This window comes from Odocoileus virginianus, chromosome 7 (assembly GCF_023699985.2).
Source record: "Odocoileus virginianus isolate 20LAN1187 ecotype Illinois chromosome 7, Ovbor_1.2, whole genome shotgun sequence".
NCBI classification, from domain to species: Eukaryota; Metazoa; Chordata; class Mammalia; order Artiodactyla; family Cervidae; genus Odocoileus; species Odocoileus virginianus.
The window spans coordinates 62603660-62625916 of NC_069680.1; the positions used below are offsets into that span (position 1 = coordinate 62603660).

The 22257-nt window shown below is 38.2% G+C and overlaps 1 protein-coding gene across 3 annotated transcripts in view; it reads left to right on the forward strand.

Annotated features, from left to right (window-relative positions):
• The window catches only part of MCU (mitochondrial calcium uniporter), a 223463-nt gene extending 211341 nt beyond the window's left edge, over window positions 1-12122 (forward strand). For all 3 annotated transcript variants that reach the window (XM_020896354.2, XM_020896364.2, XM_020896377.2), the window contains exons 7-8: window positions 7841-7957; window positions 10144-12122. In XM_020896354.2, coding sequence (XP_020752013.1) covers window positions 7841-7957; window positions 10144-10221 — 195 coding nt within the window. In that variant the 3' untranslated portion in view covers window positions 10222-12122. The remainder of the gene's footprint in view (window positions 1-7840; window positions 7958-10143) is intronic.
• Window positions 12123-22257: the final 10135 nt, after the last annotated feature.

Consider the following 22257-nt stretch of genomic DNA (forward strand, 5'->3'; position numbering starts at 1 on the left):
TTACAGGCCTACCTCAAGAAACAAGAAAAAAGTCAAATAAATAACCTAACTCTACACCTAAAGCAACTAGAGGAAGAAGAAATGAAGAACCCCAGGGTTAGTAGAAGGAAAGAAATCTTAAAAATTAGGGCAGAAATAAATGCAAAAGAAACTAAAGAGATCATAGCAAAAATTAACAAAGCTAAAAGCTGGTTTTTTGAAAAAATTAACAAAATTGACAAACCATTAGCAAGACTCATTAAGAAACAAAGGGAGAAGAACCAAATTAACAAAATTAGAAATGAAAATGGAGAGATCACAACAGACAACACTGAAATACAAAGGATCATAAGAGACTACTACCAGCAGCTCTATGCCAATAAAATGGACAACTTGGAAGAAATGGACAAGTTCTTAGAGAAGTATAACTTTCCAAAACTGAACCAGGAAGAAATAGAAGATCTTAACAGACCCATCACAAGCAAGGAAATCGAAACTGTAATCAGAAATCTTCCAGCAAACAAAAGCCCAGGACCAGATGGCTTCACAGCTGAATTCTACCAAAAATTTAGAGAAGAGCTAACACCTATCTTACTCAAACTCTTCCAGAAAATTGCAGAAGGTAAACTTCCAAACTCATTCTATGAGGCCACCATCACCCTAATTCCAAAACCAGACAAAGATGCCAAAAAAAAAGAAAACTACAGGCCAATATCACTGATGAACATAGATGCAAAAATCCTTAACAAAATTCTAGCAAACAGAATCCAACAACATATTAAAAAAATCATTCATCATGACCAAGTGGGCTTTATCCCAGGAATGCAAGGATTCTTTAATATCTGCAAATCAATCAATGTAATACACCACGCTGACAAATTGAAAGATAAAAACCATATGATTATCTCAATAGATGCAGAAAAAGCCTTTGACAAAATTCAACATCCATTTATGATTAAAACTCTCCAGAAAGCAGGAATAGAAGGAACATACCTCAACATAATAAAAGCTATATATGAGAAACCCACAGCAAGCATCACCCTCAATGGTGAAAAATTGAAAGCATTTCCCCTGAAATCAGGAACAAGACAAGGGTGCCCACTCTCACCACTACTATTCAACATAGTTTTGGAAGTGTTGGCCACAGCAATCAGGGCAGAAAAAGAAGTAAAAGGAATCCAGATAGGAAAAGAAGAAGTGAAACTCTCTCTGTTTGCAGATGACATGATCCTCTACATAGAAAACCCTAAAGACTCTACCAGAAAATTACTAGAGCTAATCAACGAATACAGTCAAGTTGCAGGATATAAAATTAACACACAGAAATCTCTTGCATTCCTATACACTAACAATGAGAAAACAGAAAGAGAAATTAAGGAAACAATACCATTCACCATTGCAACAAAAAGAATAAAATACTTAGGAGTATATCTACCTAAAGAAACAAAAGACCTATACATAGAAAACTATAAAACACTGATGAAAGAAATCAAAGAGGACACAAACAGATGGAGAAATATACCGTGTTCATGGATTGGAAGAATCAATATTGTCAAAATGGCTATACTACCCAAAGTAATCTATAGATTCAATGCAATCCCTATCAAACTACCAACAGTATTTTTCACAGAACTAGAACAAATAATTTCACAATTTGTATGGAAATACAAAAAACCTCGAATAGCCAAAGTAATCCTGAGAAAGAAGAATGGAACTGGAGGAATCAATCTGCCTGACTTCAGACTCTATTACAAAGCCACAGTCATCAAGACAGTATGGTACTGGCACAAAGACAGAAATATAGATCAATGGAACAGAATAGAAAGCCCAGAGATAAATCCACGAACCTATGGTCACCTTATCTTCGACAAAGGAGGCAAAGATATACAATGGAAAAAAGATAACCTCTTTAACAAGTGGTGCTGGGAAAACTGGTCAACCACCTGTAAAAGAATGAAACTAGAACACTTTCTAACACCATACACAAAAATAAACTCAAAATGGATTAAAGATCTAAATGTAAGACCAGAAACTATCAAACTCCTAGAGGAGAACATAGGCAAAACACTCTCCGACATAAATCACAGCAGGATCCTCTATGACCCACATCCCAGAATTTCAGAAATAAAAGCAAAAATAAACAAATGGGACCTAATGAAACTTAAAAGCTTTTGCACAACAAAGGAAACTATAAACAAGGTGAAAAGACAGCCCTCAGATTGGGAGAAAATAATAGCAAACGAAGCAACAGACAAAGGATTAATTTCAAAAATATACAAGCAACTCCTCCAGCTCAACTCCAGAAAAATAAATGACCCAATCAAAAAATGGGCCAAAGAACTCAACAGACATTTCTCCAAGGAAGACATACAGATGGCTAACAAACACATGAAAAGATGCTCAACATCACTCATTATCAGAGAAATGCAAATCAAAACCACAATGAGGTACCATTACACACCAGTCAGGATGGCTGCTATCCAAAAGTCTACAAGCAATAAATGCTGGAGAGGGTGTGGAGAAAAGGGAACCCTCTTACACTGTTGGTGGGAATGCAAATTAGTTCACCCACTATGGAGAACAGTGTGGAGATTCCTTAAAAAGCTGGAAATAGAACTGCCATATGACCCAGTAATCCCACTTCTGGGCATACACACCAAGGAAACCAGATCTGAAAGAGACACGTGCACCCCAATGTTCATTGCAGCACTGTTTATAATAGCCAGGACATGGAAGCAACCCAGATGCCCATCAGCAGACGAATGGATGAGGAAGCTGTGGTACATATACACCGTGGAATATTACTCAGCCATTAAAAAGAATTCATTTGAATCAGTTCTAATGAGATGGATGAAACTGGAGCCCATTATACAGAGCGAAGTAAGCCAGAAAGATAAAGACCATTACAGTATACTAACACATATATATGGACTTTAGAAAGATGATAATGATAACCCTATATGCAAAACAGAAAAAGAGACTCAGATGTATAGAACAGACTTGTGGACTCTGGGAGAAGGCGAGGGTGGGATGTTTCAAAAGAACAGCATTGAAACATGTATATTATCTAGGGTGAAACAGATAACCAGCCCAGGTTGGGTACATGAGACAAGTGCTCGGGCCTGGTGCACTGGGAAGACCCAGAGGGATCGGGTGGAGAGGGAGGTGGGAGGGGGGACTGGGATGGGGAATACATGTAAATCCATGGCTAATTCATTTCAATGTATAACAAAAACTACTGTAATGAAGAAAAAAAATAAAAAAAGAAAAGAAAAGAAGTCTGAGTGAGGTGAGTCTGGTGTTGAGGTGTCCTTTTTCCTCTGGGGATTTATACTGATTAAAGGCTGAGAGAGGCCAAGAAGCTGAGCCATACTTGATAACCTAGAAGGACCAAAACCATAGACATTCATGTCCAGGGGTTGCTAAAATAGGTTGAAACACGTTTGCTTTGGTTTGGAATTTTAAAGCCACTATTGTAGAATAGAAGAACCTGTTCTTTCAATCATCCCAGTGTTGTAAATTGGATTGAAGTAGTCCTGGAATACTGGAAATCCCATAGTGCTAATTTCACAGGTTCCAGGCAGAAGAAAATGTTAATCTCCTGGGAAGAGATAACATTATCCTAAGCATAAATACAGAGTTAAACATACAATAAAAAATAAACAGATACACAAGAAAATACCTACAAAAACAATAGATGTTTGAAACACAGATAGGAAATCTAGTAACTGGATTTATCAGACAGAACCTTTAAAATGATTATATTTACTATATTCGGGGAGATAAAAGGTAAGGTTGAAAATATTAACAGATAACTTGATTTTTAAAAAAAAAAATAACAAAAATTCTAGAGAACAAATTTAATGTATTGATTTAACTGCAGAGTAGACATAAGCGGGATATAGTGACCTGGAAATAAATCAGAAGAAATAAATATGGAAAGACATAAAGAAGTAAAAAACAGGAGAAGGTAAGAGGCATAGAGGATAAAGTGAAAAGGCCTAATACGTTTTTAATTTTCTTAGTGTCTCAGAAGGAGAGGAGAAAAAGAATGGGAACAAACAATATTTAAAGAGCTGATGACTGAGAGTTTTCCAAAATAATGAAAGACATTAATTTATAGATTTAAAATTCTGTCAAATACCAACCAAGATAAAGGAAGAGAAGCCCACATCTAGACACATCAGAAGTAAAATTGCAAAAGACAAAGAAGAAGTCTTAAGAGAAGCAAAAGAAGAAAAAGAAAGGATTGCCTTCAGAGGAGTCACTGTTAGATAGCATGTCAACCACAGAAATGAAGGTAATCTCAACCACCAGAAGGTAATAGAATGATACCTACAGTGTGTTGAAAGAAAATAACTGTCAACCTAGGATTCTATACTCAGCAAAAATATCCTTCCAAAATAAAGGTTAGATAAAGATGTTTCCAGACAAAGGAATAGAGAACTTATCACCTGTAGATCTGTACAAAGGAAATACTAGAGGTTGTTGTTCTTTGGGCAGAGGAAGGTTATCACAGATGGAAAGTCAAAAAAAGCAGAAAGGAATGAAGGTCAATGAAATGGTAAATCTGTGAATGAATCTAAATGAATATTAAATGGACTTCCCTGGTGGTCCAGTGGTTAAGAATCCACCTGCCAATGCAGAGGACGCAGGTTTGATCTTTGGTCCAGGAAGATTCCACATGCCACAGGGCAGCCAAGCCCATGCGCCACAACTCCTGAGCCCATGTGCCACAACTCCTGAAGCCCGCACACCCCAGAGCCTGTGCAGCAAGAGAAGCCACCACAGTGAGAAGTCCATGCACCACAGCTAGAGAAAGCCTGCGTTCTGCCACAAAGACACAGCACAGCCAAAAAATAATAATAAATGAATGTTAAATGTGTAAAACAACCTAATAAACTCTTACGGAATTTAAAATACAGAAAAAACTAAAACATACAAAAATAGCATATGTATAAAATAGCATATGTATCTGGAGGGGATAAGTGAACTTGAAGTGTTTTAATGTCCCTTTGTTACCTAGAAAAACGGTAAAAGTACCACTTCCATTCCACTTTTACCTTTGGTCCTAGCCAGTGCAGAGGCAAGAAAAAGATACAGTGGATGAAAATATTGGAAAGAAAAACAACTGGCATGATTCATAGATTTTGCACATAGAAAAATTTTAAAAACATATATAGATAATAATTAGAATTCATAGGTAAGTTTCATTAAGGTTACTGGATACAAGGTCAGTGCACATAAATGAGTTACATATCTATATGCCAACCTCAAATGAGACTTTTTAAATGAAACTTTTTAAAAAGATGCAACTTAAAATGGCCTTTAAAAATAAATCATGCAAAAGATGTACAAGATGTCTATATAGAAATGCATAAAATTAAAGGAGATTTAATAAATGTAATGATACCACATGTTCATGGACCAGAAAAGTAAATACTGTAAAAATGTTGGTTCTATCCACCTTGATCTGTTAGATTCAGTGCAACCCCAGTTAGAATCCTGATAAGTTTGGGATTGGAGGAAGAGATTTGATTAAGCTACTTATAAAATTTATATGGAAATAAAAAGACTAAGAATAGTCAATAAACTCTTGAAGAAAAACTACATAAAAGGATTTACTGTATCAGATATGAAGGCTACACCTTTAGTAGTCGACAGCACTGCTACAGAGGACACTACGGTGCTACAGTGGTTAAGACAGTGACACAGGGATGGACAAACAGTCCAGTGGAAAAGAAGAGAACAGTAGAAGCAGTCCTAGTGTAAATGAACTTTTGATTTTAAAAAATGGCACTGCAGAGACAAAGTCTTTTGGTAAATGGTGCTAGGACAATTGATTGTCCATATAAAAAAAAAGAAATGACCCCATCCTTATTCTAGAAACAAAAATTAATTCCAGATGGATTGTTGATCTCAATGTGAAAGGTAACATGATGAAGCTCCTGGAAAATAATAATACAGAAGAATATCTTAATTACTGTGGAATAGAAAATAACTTTTTACACAATAAAAAGTGCTAACCATAAAAAATAGGAATAATAAATTAGGCTGTATTAACATTAAGAACATCTTTTTACTGAAGAGCACCATTAGGAGGGAGAATGAGCTGGGAGGAGATGTTTGCAGTATGTATATCCAACAAAGTATCCATATATATTAACAAATCCTACAAGCCAATAAGAAAAAGACAATCCAGATATGCACAGGCACTTCTAAAAGAGGATATGCAAATGGCCAGTAATATAAAAGAGGGTATGAAAAAGCCTCAGCCTCATGAGTAATCATGAAAATGCTGTATATCATCAAGACAAGTAAAAACATGTGTCCACATAAAAATTTGTACACAAATGTTCATAGCAAGATTATTCATAATAGCCAAAAAGTGGGAAAACCTGAATGTCTATCAATTGACAAGTAGGTAAATAAAATGTAGCATATCCATTCAATGGGATCTTAGTTGGCAATAAAAAGAAATAATGTACTGATACATGAAACAAACAAACAGAAAGGGAAAAAAAAAAAAGAAACGAACAAACAGATGAGCCTTGAAAGAAGCCAGACACAAAAGACTGTATGTTGTATGATTCCACGTATGAAATATCCAGAATAGGCAAATCTATGGAGACAAAAAGTAGACAGGTAGTTAACCTAGAACTGGAAGAATGGAGGGAGATCAGAAGTGATATTAAAGGGTATGGGGTGTCTTTGGGGGGTGATGAAAATATTCTAAAATTTACTGTAGTAATGATTGTTCAATTCTGTGTCTGTGCTAAAAAGCACTGTTACACCTTAAATAGGTAAATTGTATGGTATCTCAAGTAAAGTTTTTAAAATGTAAGGTAGGCCTTCCCTGGTGACTTATGAATCTGCCTGCCGGTACAGGAGACACAAGTTCAATCCCTGGTTCGGGAAGATCCCACATGCTGTGAAGCAAGTAAGCTTGTGCACCACAACTATTGAGCCTGTGCTCTAGAGCCCCCGAGCCACAACTACTGAGCCCCCAAGTGCCCTGGAGTCCATGATTCACAGCAGGAGAAGGCTCCGCAGTGAGAAGTCTGCACACTGCAACTGGAGAGTAGCCCCTGCTCTCTGCAATTAGAAAAAAGCCTGTGCGGCAACAAAGACCTGGCACAGCCAAAGATAAATAGATAAATAAAATTTTATAAAATAAAATATGAGGTAGTCATGTAAATAATATAATTTAGGAATTTGGGATTAACATACACACACTACTATATATAAAACAGATCAGCAACAGGGACTTACTGTATAGCACATGGAATGATACTCAGTATTTTATAATAACCTATATCTGAATCACTGTGCAATGCACCTGAAACTGGTACACACAAAAGATGAATATCACAAACATGATAGTGAGTGAAAGTAGCCATACACATTGCGTACTATCTGACTTCGTTTTTATTCATGTAAAATTTTAAAACCAGGTGAAACTGATCTGTAGAGCTCAGGAAGATGCGTTTTAAGTAAGAAAGCTATAAAAAGAGCAAGAAAACAGATACCACGAAAGTCATGATAGTGATTATTTTGCAGGGGAAGAAAGGGTGAGTAACTGGACGGAGGCAGGAAGGAGGCTTCTGAGTTATTGGCAGTTATTACCTGGTGATGATTAACATTTATCATGTGACGATGATCCTTTAGGAAGTACATTTTTGTTTTGTGTACTCTTCTGTGAGTGTTGTCACAATAAAAAAATTTTAAGAAATATTTAACATTGCACATGTCAGTAGTATATATGCGATCATGTGTACTGAATCTAATCAATAGTAAGTGCTTATTTGGTGACAGTAGTGTGCTAAGGGCTAATAATTTAATTTTTCTTTTATTTTTGTAGGAATATGTTTATCCAGAAGCCAGAGACAGACAATACTTATTATTTTTCCATAAAGGAGCCAAAAAGTCACGTTTTGACCTAGAGAAATACAATCAACTCAAGGATGCAATTGCTCAGGTAAGTTTTCCAAAAATGAAAGTAAACCCCAGCCCCATCTTTTTTTTTTTTTTCCCCATTTATTTTTATTAGTTGGAGGCTAATTACATCATTACAGTAGTTTTTGTTATACATTGAAATGAATTAGCCATGGATTTACATGTATTCCCCATCCCAGTCCCCCCTCCCACCTCCCTCTCCACCTGATCCCTCTGGGTCTTCCCAGTGCACCATGCCCTAGCACTTGTCTCATGCACCCAACCTGCAGCCCCATCTTGTACAGTGGTGGCATCATCATCTATAATCACACTACTTAAATGGGTAAACTCTGAAAGAATGATCCAGTCCTCTTCTTCCTATGCAAATTATTCCTCAACCAGTAGAAATGACTGTTTTAAAATATACATCTCTCCAGGAAGTTGTATATAACACAAGCAGGTATTATATAACACAAGAAAAGATAATGTGTCCCATCTATCCTGTTAACACTAGCATATTGAAATTTTTAGACCTATTTTTAGTTTTTTAGTTTTCGTATCTTTACCTTTCTGTCTGTTTTTACCTTTCTATCTTTCTACAATTGACCCCCAAGATCTCTCACCTAAAATGTGTGGTAGCAATGGGGCAAAAATAAAATCCAGGTAAAAGAGAGACTACTAGAAATCTTTGCCAGGTGCAAGTCAGAGGTTATTGAGCTACTGGATGCTTTTTTAAAATATCGGTATTTTATTTCTCATAACAGTTACCTCTTTCACATTTCTGATTATGCCTCCCCCTCACTCTGATATCTTTGATTTGGTTAAGAAATACTCATTCCTTTTCTTGGCAGTCTTTCATGACATTAGAGGTTTTTTAAAACCTCAGGAAACCATTCCCTTCTCTTCAAAGTTTAATTATCTTCTCTGGACCTTCTCCACCTTCTCTCTCCCTTTGTGATGATGGGGTTTGCTCTGAATAGGTTTTTGTCTTCCTGCCTCGGCCTGAGTGAATTCTTACCTTCTGTTGCTATGTGTGGTAGTTGTCAACTGGAGGGAATGTAGCAGAGTGGTCTCTGCAGCTATTAAAAAAATAGGTACCTCAGCCCCATCTCCACACTGGGGGTGAGGCCCAAGCATGCGTGAGTTTTGAAAGTGCTGCAGCTGACTTCACATCCCTATTTTTAAAATTACTCATACATGAAAAGCTTAAACAGCAACTAGACAAATAACTAAAGTCTTAAGCATTTTTCTGGGCTCCAAAATCACTGCAGATGGTGATTGCGGCCATGAAATTAAAAGATGCTTACTCCTTGGAAGGAAAGTTATGACCAACCTAGACGGTGCATTAAAAAGCAGAGACATTACTTTGCCAACAAAGGTCTGTCTAGTCAGGGCTATGGTTTTTCCAGTAGTCATGTATGGATGTGAGAGTTGGACCATAAAGAAAGCTGAGTGCAGAAGAATTGATGCTTTTGAACTGTGGTGTTGGAGAAGACTCTTGAGAGTCCTTTGGACTGCAAGGAGATCCAACCAGTCCATCCTAAAGATCAGTCCTGGGTGTTCATTGGAAGGACTGATGTTGAAGCTGAAACTCCAATACTTTGGCCACCTGATGCGAAGAGCTGACTCATTGGAAAAGACCCTGATGCTGGGGAAAGATTGAGGGCAGGAGGAGAAGGGGACGACAGAGGATGAGATGGTTGCATGGCATCACCGACTCCATGGACATGGGTTTGGGTGGACTCCGGGAGTTGGTGATGGACAGGGAGGCCTGGCATGTTGTGGTTCATGGGGTCGCAGAGAGTCGGACACGACTGAGTGACTGAACTGAACTGAACTGAGCAGCATAATTTAAATTCTGGCTCCAAAAATAAATAAATTCTGGCTCCATACAAAAGTTTGTGCAAGGGCTTCTCTGAAGAAATGCCATCAAGGTACATTCGATGCGCTCACATTCTTGAGCCCCGAGTCCTGCCCTGTTGATTGCACAGCCTTTTCTGGAGGCTCTGCTGACAGCTGAAACTACCAGGACCAGCTTCTGTTTCCGTACCCCTTTACTGTCTGTGCCTTTAACACCCTTCGCCACTGAGGCACTCCTACTTTCAGAGTGATTCAGATGATTTCTCTGCCTCATAATGATGGAGGAAAGACAATTTCCTTTTCTCAGGAGACAGTAATATCATTGAAACTTGACTAGCCAGATTTTCTCACCTTTTGTTTCTATTTTAGGCAGAAATGGACCTTAAGAGACTGAGAGATCCATTACAAGTACATCTGCCCCTCCGACAAATTGGTGAAAAAGATTGATCTGCAAAGAGCCTCTGAGTCCCGGCAGAAGGAACACCTGTTTATAACTATGGCCTTTTTAATTAAAGCATTGCAGGTGGAAGCTGGGAGCCATGTTGGGGTAGAGGGTTTTTACCTTTAATTAAAAAACAAAAACAAAAAGATCTTAGGGAAGAAAGGAATGTTTAAATCTGAGGATCACGCTTTGTGGAATATAAGCTCAAAGGGCTTAGTGAAATACTGTCTTAATCAAGCATCTCAGTTTCTGGATGAAAATGATGCACTATATGGTTGAGAGATTCACAAAGAAAAATTGATGCTGGGGGTGTTTGTCTCTTGCATCTTCTTTGCAGGGTCAGCAAAACAGTAACACACCAGCACCCTACTCAACTCTAATTTTCTTTTTTTAATTTAACTTTTCTTAATTTTGACATAGGAGTAAGTAAATCCGCCAGAAAAGCAAAACCTCAAGATATGTGGGTGGCAAACAGAGTCTGAGCCCATGTCATTAGCTTTTACTTTAGACTGGACCCAGTCTCTGCAACGTTACCAGGAATTTCTCCCATTTGTGCACATTTCTGACCATCCACACCTGTTGGTACACTAATTTTATCCATATGATAATTGGAACCAACTTATGACTGTTTGATAATTGACACTTTGGATTATCCCTTCATACCTTCTTAAATGTCTATATATTTCAGTGCTCTGAATCACTATCTAGAAATCACTGGCAACACTGCATGAGGTTTCTTTTGTTTTGTTTTTTACTAATTAATCTTTAAGAGGAAGACAAATTTCCCTCCTTTATTTAACTATCCCATTGATCTCTCCCTCCACAGCTCAAGCCAGAGGGGGAGTGTTTAGCTATATTACTGAATCAGGAAGATGTAAGGTTTACAAATTGGCTAAAAATCATGGCTCTGTAGCCATTTCAGAACCTGAATAGTTTCATTGCTGTTAATCTGCTTGTGTGACAGCATTCCAGGCCACCCAGATGGCCTTGCCTTGTCTGGAGGCTTTGTTAATCTCGAAGGATACACACTTCCATGCTGTTTGTGAACCCTCCCACCTCCACCACTTAAGTAGTTGTCAATCAAGTGAGTGGATCTCAAAGGGTGCAATTTATCTTTATATAGGAATACATTTCTATGGTTTCTTTCAACCTACCCTCTTCACCCTATTTTTTCTTATCTTAAATTGAGAGAAAGAGGAAATAATCTTATACTCTTATCAAAATATTTTCTATCGTATTTCCAGATGACATCTGCACTTGGAGAGTCAAAGGAATCTGTGTCTAATATCCTGTTTTTATTAATAACGACTTGTGGGGGCAGGATGAAAGGATGATGGGGCTTGCCACACAGCTAGTTGATTCACTTTGTTCTTTCACATGGTCCATCCCTCCTCCTTGTGGCAAGGGTTTTCTTTCTCTTTTTCTTCCTTTGGGATCATTGTGTATGAAGAGAAACACTTTTAAGTGACAAACCCAGACTCCAGGTGCCTTGCAGAGGTTGAAGGCCAGCCAGGACTGCTGCTGCTGCTCCTGCCACCACCCCTCCCTTCCACTGGCATGACGGAATGAAAGGATGCATGTCTCCACTTCCCCCTCCTCCCACTTCCTTCCTCATCCGCCCCCAAGTTGTTCAACCCCCTTCCCTCATTTATTTCTGTTAAGCTCTGTGAATTATTTTTAAACCATTTATCCTGTTTGTACTGCAGGGTTTTTAAGAAGAAACAGCACAGTGCAATGAGCAAATCCTTTCAGGTTGTGTGGGAGGCTAGGGAGGGGAGAACGTGAAGAAAAGTCCTTTAAACAAATAGCAAAATACTGAACATGTGTAAAATCCTGTATCATTTATGAAATATGTATAAAAAGCAATGTACCTTCTGGAACAATAAATACTTATTCAATTTTTGAATTATAGCATCTCATTCTTTAAAGGAAAGCAACCAAAATCAGAAATAAAAACAAACTTGTATTCTTCTGATTTAAAGTGGGAAAGTTTTTACCTCTAAAATTAATCTTTATAAAAATACAATTTGAAAATTGTTTTGTACCTGGAGCCTGTATTTTTAAAAGGTGTTTTATGAAGTCTTCCTAAACTTAAGATGGTTGACATTTTCCTAGTTTTTCAGAGCCACCAGAAGTTCAGTTATCAGCAACCCAGATAGCACCAACAGAAGGCACTGAGGCTAATATCCTGATTAACAGGAACTGTCTCCCTTGTGTCAGAACACCAGATTACCCAGTGTGGTCTCCTGGACTCCAGAAACTTGCTCAAGAATGAACTAAGATCAAATTCCCATTATTTTAAGAGTTTGTATCAAATGTATAATGTTTACCAAATGGGAAGATACCACATACTGCCCAGTCCATTGAAGGCATATCGAAAAGCATGTGTTAAATCTCTGCATTAAGTGCAGTGTGAGATATACCAAGAGCCTCCACAGCCATGGTCCTGCCTCTGGTCAGCTCACAGCTACCGACATAGACATTCCTAAGATACATAAGGCTTAAGAAGGTAAGATTGAAAATGTTAAGCTGTTGTTTGCATTCAACAAATAACAACTACACTCATGCCCCTATGGTCAACTAATCTAAGATAAAGTAGGCAAGAATATACAATGGAGAAAATATAGTCTCTTCAGTAAGTGGTTCTGGAAAAACTGGACAGCTACATGTAAAAGAATGAAATTAGAACACTGGCTAACACCACACACAAAAATAAACTTGAAGTGGATCACAGACCTAAATGTAAGGACAGCTAGCGTAAAACTCTTACAGAGGAAAACTTAGACCACTCTCTGACATAAATTGCAGCAATGTATCCTTTGATCCACCTCCTAGAGCAATAAAAACAAATGGGATCTCACTAAACTTAACTTTTGTACAACAAAGGAAACCAGTAACAAAAAGCCATTTGCAAACTAAGCAACTGACAAGGGACTAATCTCCAAAATATATAAATGGATCATGCAGCTCAATATCAAACAAACAATCATATCAAAAAACAGGCAAAAGATTTAAATAAACTTTCTCCAAAGAAGATAGGCAATGGCCAAAAAGATTCAAAGATGCTCAACATCACTAATTATTAGAGAAATGCAAATCAAAACTACAATGAGGAATCACCTCCCACCAGTCAGAATGGCCATCAAAAAACCTATGAACAGTAAATGTTGGAGAGGCTGTGGAGAAAAGGAAATCCTCCTACACTGTTGGTGGAAATGTAAATTGATACAACTGTTATGGAGAACAGTATGGAGGTTCCTTTAAAAACTAAATATGAACAACCACATGATCCAGCAATCCTATTCTTGGGTGTTTATCTGGAGAAAACTGTAATTCAAAAAGATACATGCACCCCAGTGTTCATTGCAGCACTGCTTAAAATAGCCAAGACATGGAAGCAACGTAAATGTCCATCAGTAGAGGAATAGATTAAGAAGATGATGGTTCATATATACAGTGGATTATTACTCAGCCATAAAAAGAATGAAATAATGCTATTTGCAGCAATATGGATGGACCCAGAGATTATCATATGAAATGAAGAGAAAGAAAAACGTATACTTATATGTCAAATCTGATTTTTTAAAAGTGATAAAAATGAACTTACCAAACAGAAATAGACTCACAGATCTTGAAATCAAATTTATGGTTGCCAAAGGGGATATGTTGGGGGAGGTAATAAATTAGGAATTTAGGATTAACATATATACACTATAATATATAAAACAGGTAACTATTAATAGTAAGGACCTACTGTATAGCACAATATTCTGCAATAATTTACATGAGAAAAGAATCTGGAGAAGAATGAATGTGTGTATGTGTGTGACTGATTCACTTGGCTGTACACCTGAAACTAGCACCATTGTAAGTCCACTATGCTCCAATAAAAATAAATTTTTAAGAGATAAATAATAACTACATATTCCACAATATTCTGTTACGCTTTGTAGAATATGGAGAGTATTAAATTCATTCGTGAGTGTAGGTGATGCAGTTTTGCAAAGGGATCATAAACTTAGAGCTGAAAAAAGTATTAATAAAATGATTCTCACAATGTGGTTCCTCGAACAGCAACTTACATCTCCAGAAATGCAAGTTCTCTGCTTCCTACTGAATCAAACAAGGAGTTAGACCAGCAATCTGTGTTTAAAAAGTGCTCATGGTGACTGATGCAAACCGTTGACCTCATCAAACCATTGTTCTAAAGGGAAGGAGACTGAGACGCAGAGGGCAACTATGTCACAACTCATCAGTGAATCCTGTGATCAAACAACCAGAACAAGTGAGAATTGGTGGGTACGGTGACGATGGTAAATGGAAAGGGCACTGATCATGTCACATGTACATACTATTGTATCTTGCTTGGGAAGGTGTAGTGGTAAGCACATAAAAAAACAAATACAAATAAGTTGAATTTTTAAAATCTATCTGTATTTCACAGAAAAGTGAAACTTCTTTGATTTCAGAAATCAAGTTCACCAAAATTATTAAGGATTGTAATTCACTTTTATCACTACAAATAACCTTTAATTCATTGCTTTCCCAGTAAGTCCAAACTCCTTATTTTCGAAAACACACTATATGGTTATTTCCTTAGGATAAATACATAGGTTAACATGTGCTACTGAATATAAAATGACCCACTTTATAAATTTTCATTTGTGTACGTTTTATAAATGCATCATCCACTGAACAGTCCACCCACCTTGAAGCTGCCCTCAGCTGCTATGGCGACTATATGCCCAGTCACCCAGTCATACCTGATTCTTTGCAACTCCATGGACTATCACCTGCATCTCTTAAGTGCTTTTCAGTCATTTTGCAACATTCTCTGCCCACGTTTTTTATTAGGCTTCTCCAAGGTCCCATGTTGGACCCCATTTTCCATGGATGGTCTCATCCATTCTCCCCAGTTCCAGTTTCAGTTACCTTTTATAAGCTGGTAGCTCTCCAATTGTTATTCTAGTTCAGATTTCTCCTGAAGAGCAGATGGGTTAATCCACCTCCTAACTGACCTATTTTCAGCACTCCTGCCTGAGCATTAAATTGGTTCAGTGTCACCAGCGTACTTTTGTTTTAATTTCTAATAGCACATGTGTTGTTAGAAAAATAAGAAAATACAAAGACTTAACGTTAAATGTGGGAGAAGGGAAGCTAAAACACACCACACAAAATGGTCAGCCAAACCCAGGATGTGAGACATTCTATAGGACAAAGGACTGGGTTTCTTCAACAAATAACGTGGGGGGTTAGAGGGATTCTTATGAATTAAAAGAATTTAAGAGACCCAACCACAAGCAACACAAGAGAAGACTCTACATATGGACATCACCAGATAGTCAACACCAAAATCAGATTGATTATATTCTTTGTAGCCAAAGATGGAGAAGCTCTATACAGTCAGCAAAAACAAGACCGGGAGCTGACTGTGGCTCAGATCATGAACTCCTTGTTGTCAAATTCAGACTTAATTGAAGAAAGTAGGGAAAACCACTAGACCATTCAGGTGTGACCTAAATCAGATCCCTTACGATAATACAGTGGAAGTGAGAAATAGACTTAAGGGGCTAGATCTGATAGACAGAATGCCTGATGAATTATGGACAGAAGTTCATGACATTGTGCAGGAGACAGGGATCATGATGATCCCCAAGAAAAAGAAATGCAAAAACACAAACTGTCTGTCTGAAGAGGCTTTACAAATAGCTGTGAAAAGCAAAGGAGAAAAGGAAAGATATACCCATCTGAATACAGTGTTCCAAAGCCTAGCAAGGAGAGATAAAGCCTTCCTCAGTGATCAGTGCAAAGAAATAGAGGAAAACAATAGAATGGGAAAGACTAGAAATCTCTTCAAGAAAATTAGAGATACCAAGGGAACATTTCATGCAAAGATGGGCTCAATAAAGGACAGAAACAGTATGGACCTAACAGAAACAGAAGATATTAAGAAGAGGTGGCAAGAATACACAGAACTGTACAAAAAAGATCTTCATGACCCAGATAATCACAATGGTGTGATCACTCACCTAGAGCCAGACATCCTGGAATGTAAAGTCAAGTGGGCCTTAGGAAACATCACTACGAATAAAGCTAATGGAGGTGATAGAATTCCAGTTGAGCTATTTCAAATCCTAAAAGATGATGCTGTGAAAGTGCCACCCTCAATATGCCAGCAAATTTGGAAAAGTCAGCAGTGGCCACAGGACTGAAAAAGGTCAGTTTTCTTTCTAATCCCAAAGAAAGGCAATGCCAAAGAATACTCAAACTACCACACAATGGCACTCATCTCACACGCTAGTAATGCTCAAAATTCTCTGAGCTAGGCTTCAACAATACTTGAACCATGAACTTCCAGATGTTCAAGCTGGTTTTAGAAAAGGCAGAGGAACCAGAGATCAAATTGCCAACATCCACTGGATCATTGAAAAAGCAAGAGAGTCCCAGAAAAAACATCTATTTCTGCTTTATTGACTACGCCAAAGCCTTTGACTGTGTAGATCACAATAAACTGAAAAATTCTGAAAGAGATGGGAATACCAGACCACCTGACCTGCCTCTTGAGAAACCTGTATGCAGGTCAGGAAGCAACAGTTGGAACTGGACATGGAACAACAGATTGGTTCCAAATATGAAAAGGAGTACGTCAAGGCTGTATATTGTCACCCTGCTTATTTAACTTATATGCAGAGTACATCATGAGAAATGCTGGGCTGGAGGAAGCCCAATCTGGGATCAAGATTGCTGGGAGAAGCATCAATAACCTCAGATATGCAGATGATACCACCCTTATGGCAGAAAGCAAAGAACTAAAGAGCCTCTTGATGAAAGTGAAAGAGGAGAGTGAAAAAGTTGGCTTAAAGCTCAACATTTGGAAAACTAAGATCATGGCATCCAGTCCCATCACTTCATGGCAAATAGATGGGGAAACAGTGGAAACGGTGGCAGACTTTATTTTTGGGGGCTTCAAAATCACTGCAGATGGTGACTGCAGCCGTGAAATTAAAAGATGCTTGCTCCTTGGAAGGAAAGTTATGACCAGCCTAGACAGCATATTAAAAAGCAAAGACATTACTTTGCCAACAAAGGTCCATCTAGTCAAGGCTATGGTTTTTCCAGTAGTCACGTATGGATGTGAGAGTTGGACTATAAGGAAAGCTGAGCATTGACAAATTGATGCTTTTGAACTGTGGTGTTGGAGAAGAGTCTTAGTCCCCTGGACTGCAAGGAGAACCAACCAGTCCATCCTAAAGGAAATCTGTCCTGAATATTCATTGGAAGGACTGATGTTGAAGCTGAAACTCCAATACTTTGGCCACCTGATGTGAAGAACTGACTCATTGGAAAAGACCCTGATGCTGGGAAGGATTGAAGGTGGGAGAAGGGGACAACATAGGATAAGATAGTTGGATGGCATCACTGACTCGATGGATGTGAGTTTGAGTAAACTCCGGGAGTTGGTGATGGACAGGGATGCCTGGCGTGCTGCAGTCCATGGGGTCACAAAGAATCGGACACGACTGAGCAACTGAACTGAACCACAAGCAATGTATGGCTCTTGTTTGAATCCTGACTCAAATCAGTAATACAAAGAAATTTTTTAAACAACTGGGGAAATTTAACTATGGAATGAGTATTAGATGATATTAAGGAATTACTGCTAGTTCCCATAGTTGTATAATAACAATATGGTTATGTAAAAGAGAAAGACCATTTGTTAGAAATGCATATTGCTGTATAAGTGCAATAAGACTGATGAAATGTTAACTATTATTGTAGCAGGGCAGTCATTGTTTTTTTCTACTTTGTATATATTTGAAATTTTTCATCATAAAAAATTAAACTGATAGGGCAAGTCAACTAAAAAGGAAAAAATAGGAATAAGAAAAAAAAAATCCTACCATCCAGGGAAGGCTTGTTTACAAAACCAAAGGGATATCTGGTAAAAGTCCTTGACTGTGGCAATCAATCCTGGCAGCAAATCTGAGCTTATCTCATGCACACATCCTCTGTTTCTGTGCAACACGTATGAAGCACTCAGATGGGTCCTTGGGCAGGAAATTGCAGGGTTTTGTTTTTTCTGTTAAGACTGTTGCTGTTTAGCAGCACTACACTGCAATAAAACAATTCCTCAGTCTCAGAGTCATCCATTGCTGCCATGAGATTGCAAGTTAATAAGCTAATGGCCAAATTGCCTGTGTCCTGCTAGCATTAGGGATGAAGTAGCTAACTGCAAGCTAAATCAATGGAAACCCCTTCACAGACTGTAAACTCTGCTTGTGGGGACCACTTTTACCTTAATCACTGTCAAACACCTGTGACCAGCATGGTAGCTGACCCCTATTAAGCACTAATGTTTAATTGAGCTGAAACCCCAGAGGAAAGAGACCACAGTAATTTGAATGCTACTTAGTAAGAAAATGTGCTGAAAGATTATGGAGATAAGTTAAGGGACTACTACCTAAAGATAATAATGCTCCTTTACCAGGCATTAGAAATTCAGGTATTAGAAAAGGAGCATTGATGAGGAAAAATAAGAAATAATAGAAACCCAAAGCATCAGGTCAAGGTAAGATTAGGAGAGTGAAAATTTGTTTCACTTGCCTCCTTGTTTAATGCAGTATTTAGAAAACAAACAACAAACAAAACCCTTTTCTCTATGCTTCTTTGTATCCTTCCCCTTCACACTATCTTGAGTAACAGTGAGTACAAGTTCTTATTCTACACACTGTGGGATGTCAGGGGGCTGGCAAACTCAAAACCTGTAATTACTAAGGTTATATCTAATGATATATAATATACAGGACCCTACATTTTCCCTCCTTTGTCTAAAAATGACACTCTAGTAAACTTTGTCACTTACTTTTAAGTGTCAGCAGTTAGATGAGTAGTTCCTAATTTGAAACTCCTAGTGGACGGGAATGGGCAAAATTATTCAGATGGCCATTATATCTACTACTGCAGACAAGAATCCCTTGGAACAGATGGGTAGTCTTCTTTGTCAACAGAGTCCAAAAGGCAGTACTTTGATGCAGTCTCAAAAGCGACAGAATGATCTCTGTTTCCAAGGCACCATTCAACATCACAGTAATTCAAGTCTATGCCCCAACCACTAATGCCAAAGAAGATGAAGTTCAATGGTTATGTGAAGACCTACAAGATCTTGTAGAACTAAAACAAACAAACAAAAAAAGATGTCCTTTTCATCATAGGGGACTGGAATGCAAAAGTAGGAAGTCAAGAGATACCTGGAGTAACAGGCAAGTTTGGCCTTGGAGTATGGAATGAAGCAGGTCAGAGGTTAATAGAATTTTGCCAAGAGAATGCACTGGTTATAGCAAACACCCTCTGCCAACAACACAAAAAATAACTCTACACATGGACATGACCAGATGGTCAACACCAAAATCAGACTGATTATATTCTTTGCAGCCAAAGATAGAGAAGCTCTATACAGTCAGCAGATACAGGACCAGGAGCTGACTGTGACTCAAATCATGAGCTCCATATTGCCAAATTCAGGCTGAAATTGAAGGAAGTAGGGAAAACCACTAGACCATTCAGGTATGACCTAAATCAAATCCCTTACTATTATACAGTGGAAGTGAAAAATAGATCCAGTGGATTAGATCTGGTAGAGAGAGTGTCTGAAAAACTATGGATGGCGGTTCGTAACAGGTAACAGGAGGCACTGACCAAAACCATCCCCAAGAAAAAGAAAGGCAAAATGGCTGTCTGAGGAGGCCTTTCAGATAGCTGAGAAAAGAAGGGAAGTGAAAGGCAAAGGAGAAAAGGAAAGATACACCCATATGAATCCAGGGTTCAAAGAACAGCAAGGAGAGATAAGAAAGCTTTCCTCAGTGATCTGTGCAAAGAAATAGAGGAAAACAATAGAATGGGAAAGAAGAGATCTCTTCAAGAAAATTAGAAATACCAAGGGAACATTTCATGCAAAGATGCATAATAAAGGACAGAAGCAACAAGGATCTAACAGAAGCACAAGGTATTAAGAAGAGGTAACAAGAATACACAGAAGACCTATACAAAGAAGGTCTTAATGACCTGGGTAACCACAATGATGTGGTCATTCACCTAGGCCAGACATCCTAGAGTATGAAGCGAAGTGGGCCTTAGGAAGCATTACTACAAACAAAGCTAGTGGAGGTGATGGATTTCCAACTGAGCTATTTCAAATCCTAAAATAATGCTGTTAAAGTGCTACACTCAATATGCCAGAAATTTGGAAAACTCAGCAGTGGCCACAGGACTGGAAAAGGTCAGTTTTCATTCCAATCCCAAGAAGGGAAATGCCAAAGAATGTTCAAACTACTGCACAATTATGCTAATTTTACAAGCTAGCATGATTATGCTCAAAATCCTTCAAGCTAGGCTTCAACAGTATGTGAACCGAGAACTTCCACGTATACAGGCTAGATTTAGAAAAGGGAGAGGAATCAGAGAGTAAGCTGCCAACATCTGCTGGATCATAGTAAAAGCAAGGGAATTCCAGAAAAACTTCGGCTTCATTTACTACACTAAAGCCTTGACTGTGTGGATCACAACAAACTGTGGAAAATTCTTAAAGAGTTGGGAATACCAGACCACCTTGCCTGCCTCCTAAAAAAACCTGTGTGCAGATCAAGAAGCAACAGTTAGAATCAGACATGGAGCAACAGACTGGTTGCAAATTGGGAAAGGAGTACCTCAAGGCTGTATTTGTCACCCTGCTTATTTAACTTATATACAGAGTATATCATGTGAAATGCCAGGCTGGATGATGCACAATCTGGAATCAAGATTGCTGGGAGAAATATCAATAACTTCAGATATGCAACACCCTAATGGCAGAAAGCAAACAACTAAGAGCCTCTTGATGAAAGTCAAAGAGGAGAGTGAAAAAGTTGGCTTAAAACTCAACATTCAGAAAACTGTAATCATGGCATCCAGTCCCATCACTTGATAGCAAATAGGGAAAAAGATGGAAGCAGTGACAGACTTTATTTTCTTACGCTCCAAAATCACTGCAGATGGTGACTGCAACCATGAAATTAAAAGATGCTTGCTCCTTGGAAGAAAAGCTATGACAAACCTAGACAGCATAATAAAAAGCAGAGATATCACTTTGCCAATAAAGGTCCATATATCAAAGCAATAGTTTTTCCAGTAGTCATGTGCGGATATCAGAGTTGGATCACAAAGAAGGCTGAGCACCAAAGAAATAATGCTTTCAAACTGTGGTGCTGCAACAAAGGAAACTATAAGCAAGGTGAAAAGACAGCCCTCAGATTGGGAGAAAATAATAGCAAATGAAGCAACAGACAAAGGATTAATCTCAAAAATATACAAGCAACTCCTCCAGCTCAACTCCAGAAAAATAAATGACCCAATCAAAAAATGGGCCAAAGAACTCAACAGACATTTCTCCAAGGAAGACATACAGATGGCTAACAAACACATGAAAAGATGCTCAACATCACTCATTATCAGAGAAATGCAAATCAAAACCACAATGAGGTACCATTACACGCCAGTCAGGATGGCTGCTATCCAAAAGTCTACAAGCAATAAATGCTGGAGAGGGTGTGGAGAAAAGGGAACCCTCTTACACTGTTGGTGGGAATGCAAATTAGTACAGCCACTATGGAAAACAGTGTGGAGATTTCTTAAAAAGCTGGAAATAGAACTGCCATATGACCCAGCAATCCCACTTCTGGGCATACACACCAAGGAAACCAGATCTGAAAGAGACACGTGCACCCCAATGTTCATCGCAGCACTGTTTATAATAGCCAGGACATGGAAGCAACCCAGATGCCCATCAGCAGACGAATGGATGAGGAAGCTGTGGTACATATACACCATGGAATACTACTCAGCCATTAAAAAGAATTCATTTGAATCAGTTCTAATGAGATGGATGAAACTGGAGCCCATTATACAGAGCGAAGTAAGCCAGAAAGATAAAGACCATTACAATATACTAACACATATATATGGACTTTAGAAAGATGGTAACGATAACCCTATATGCAAAACAGAAA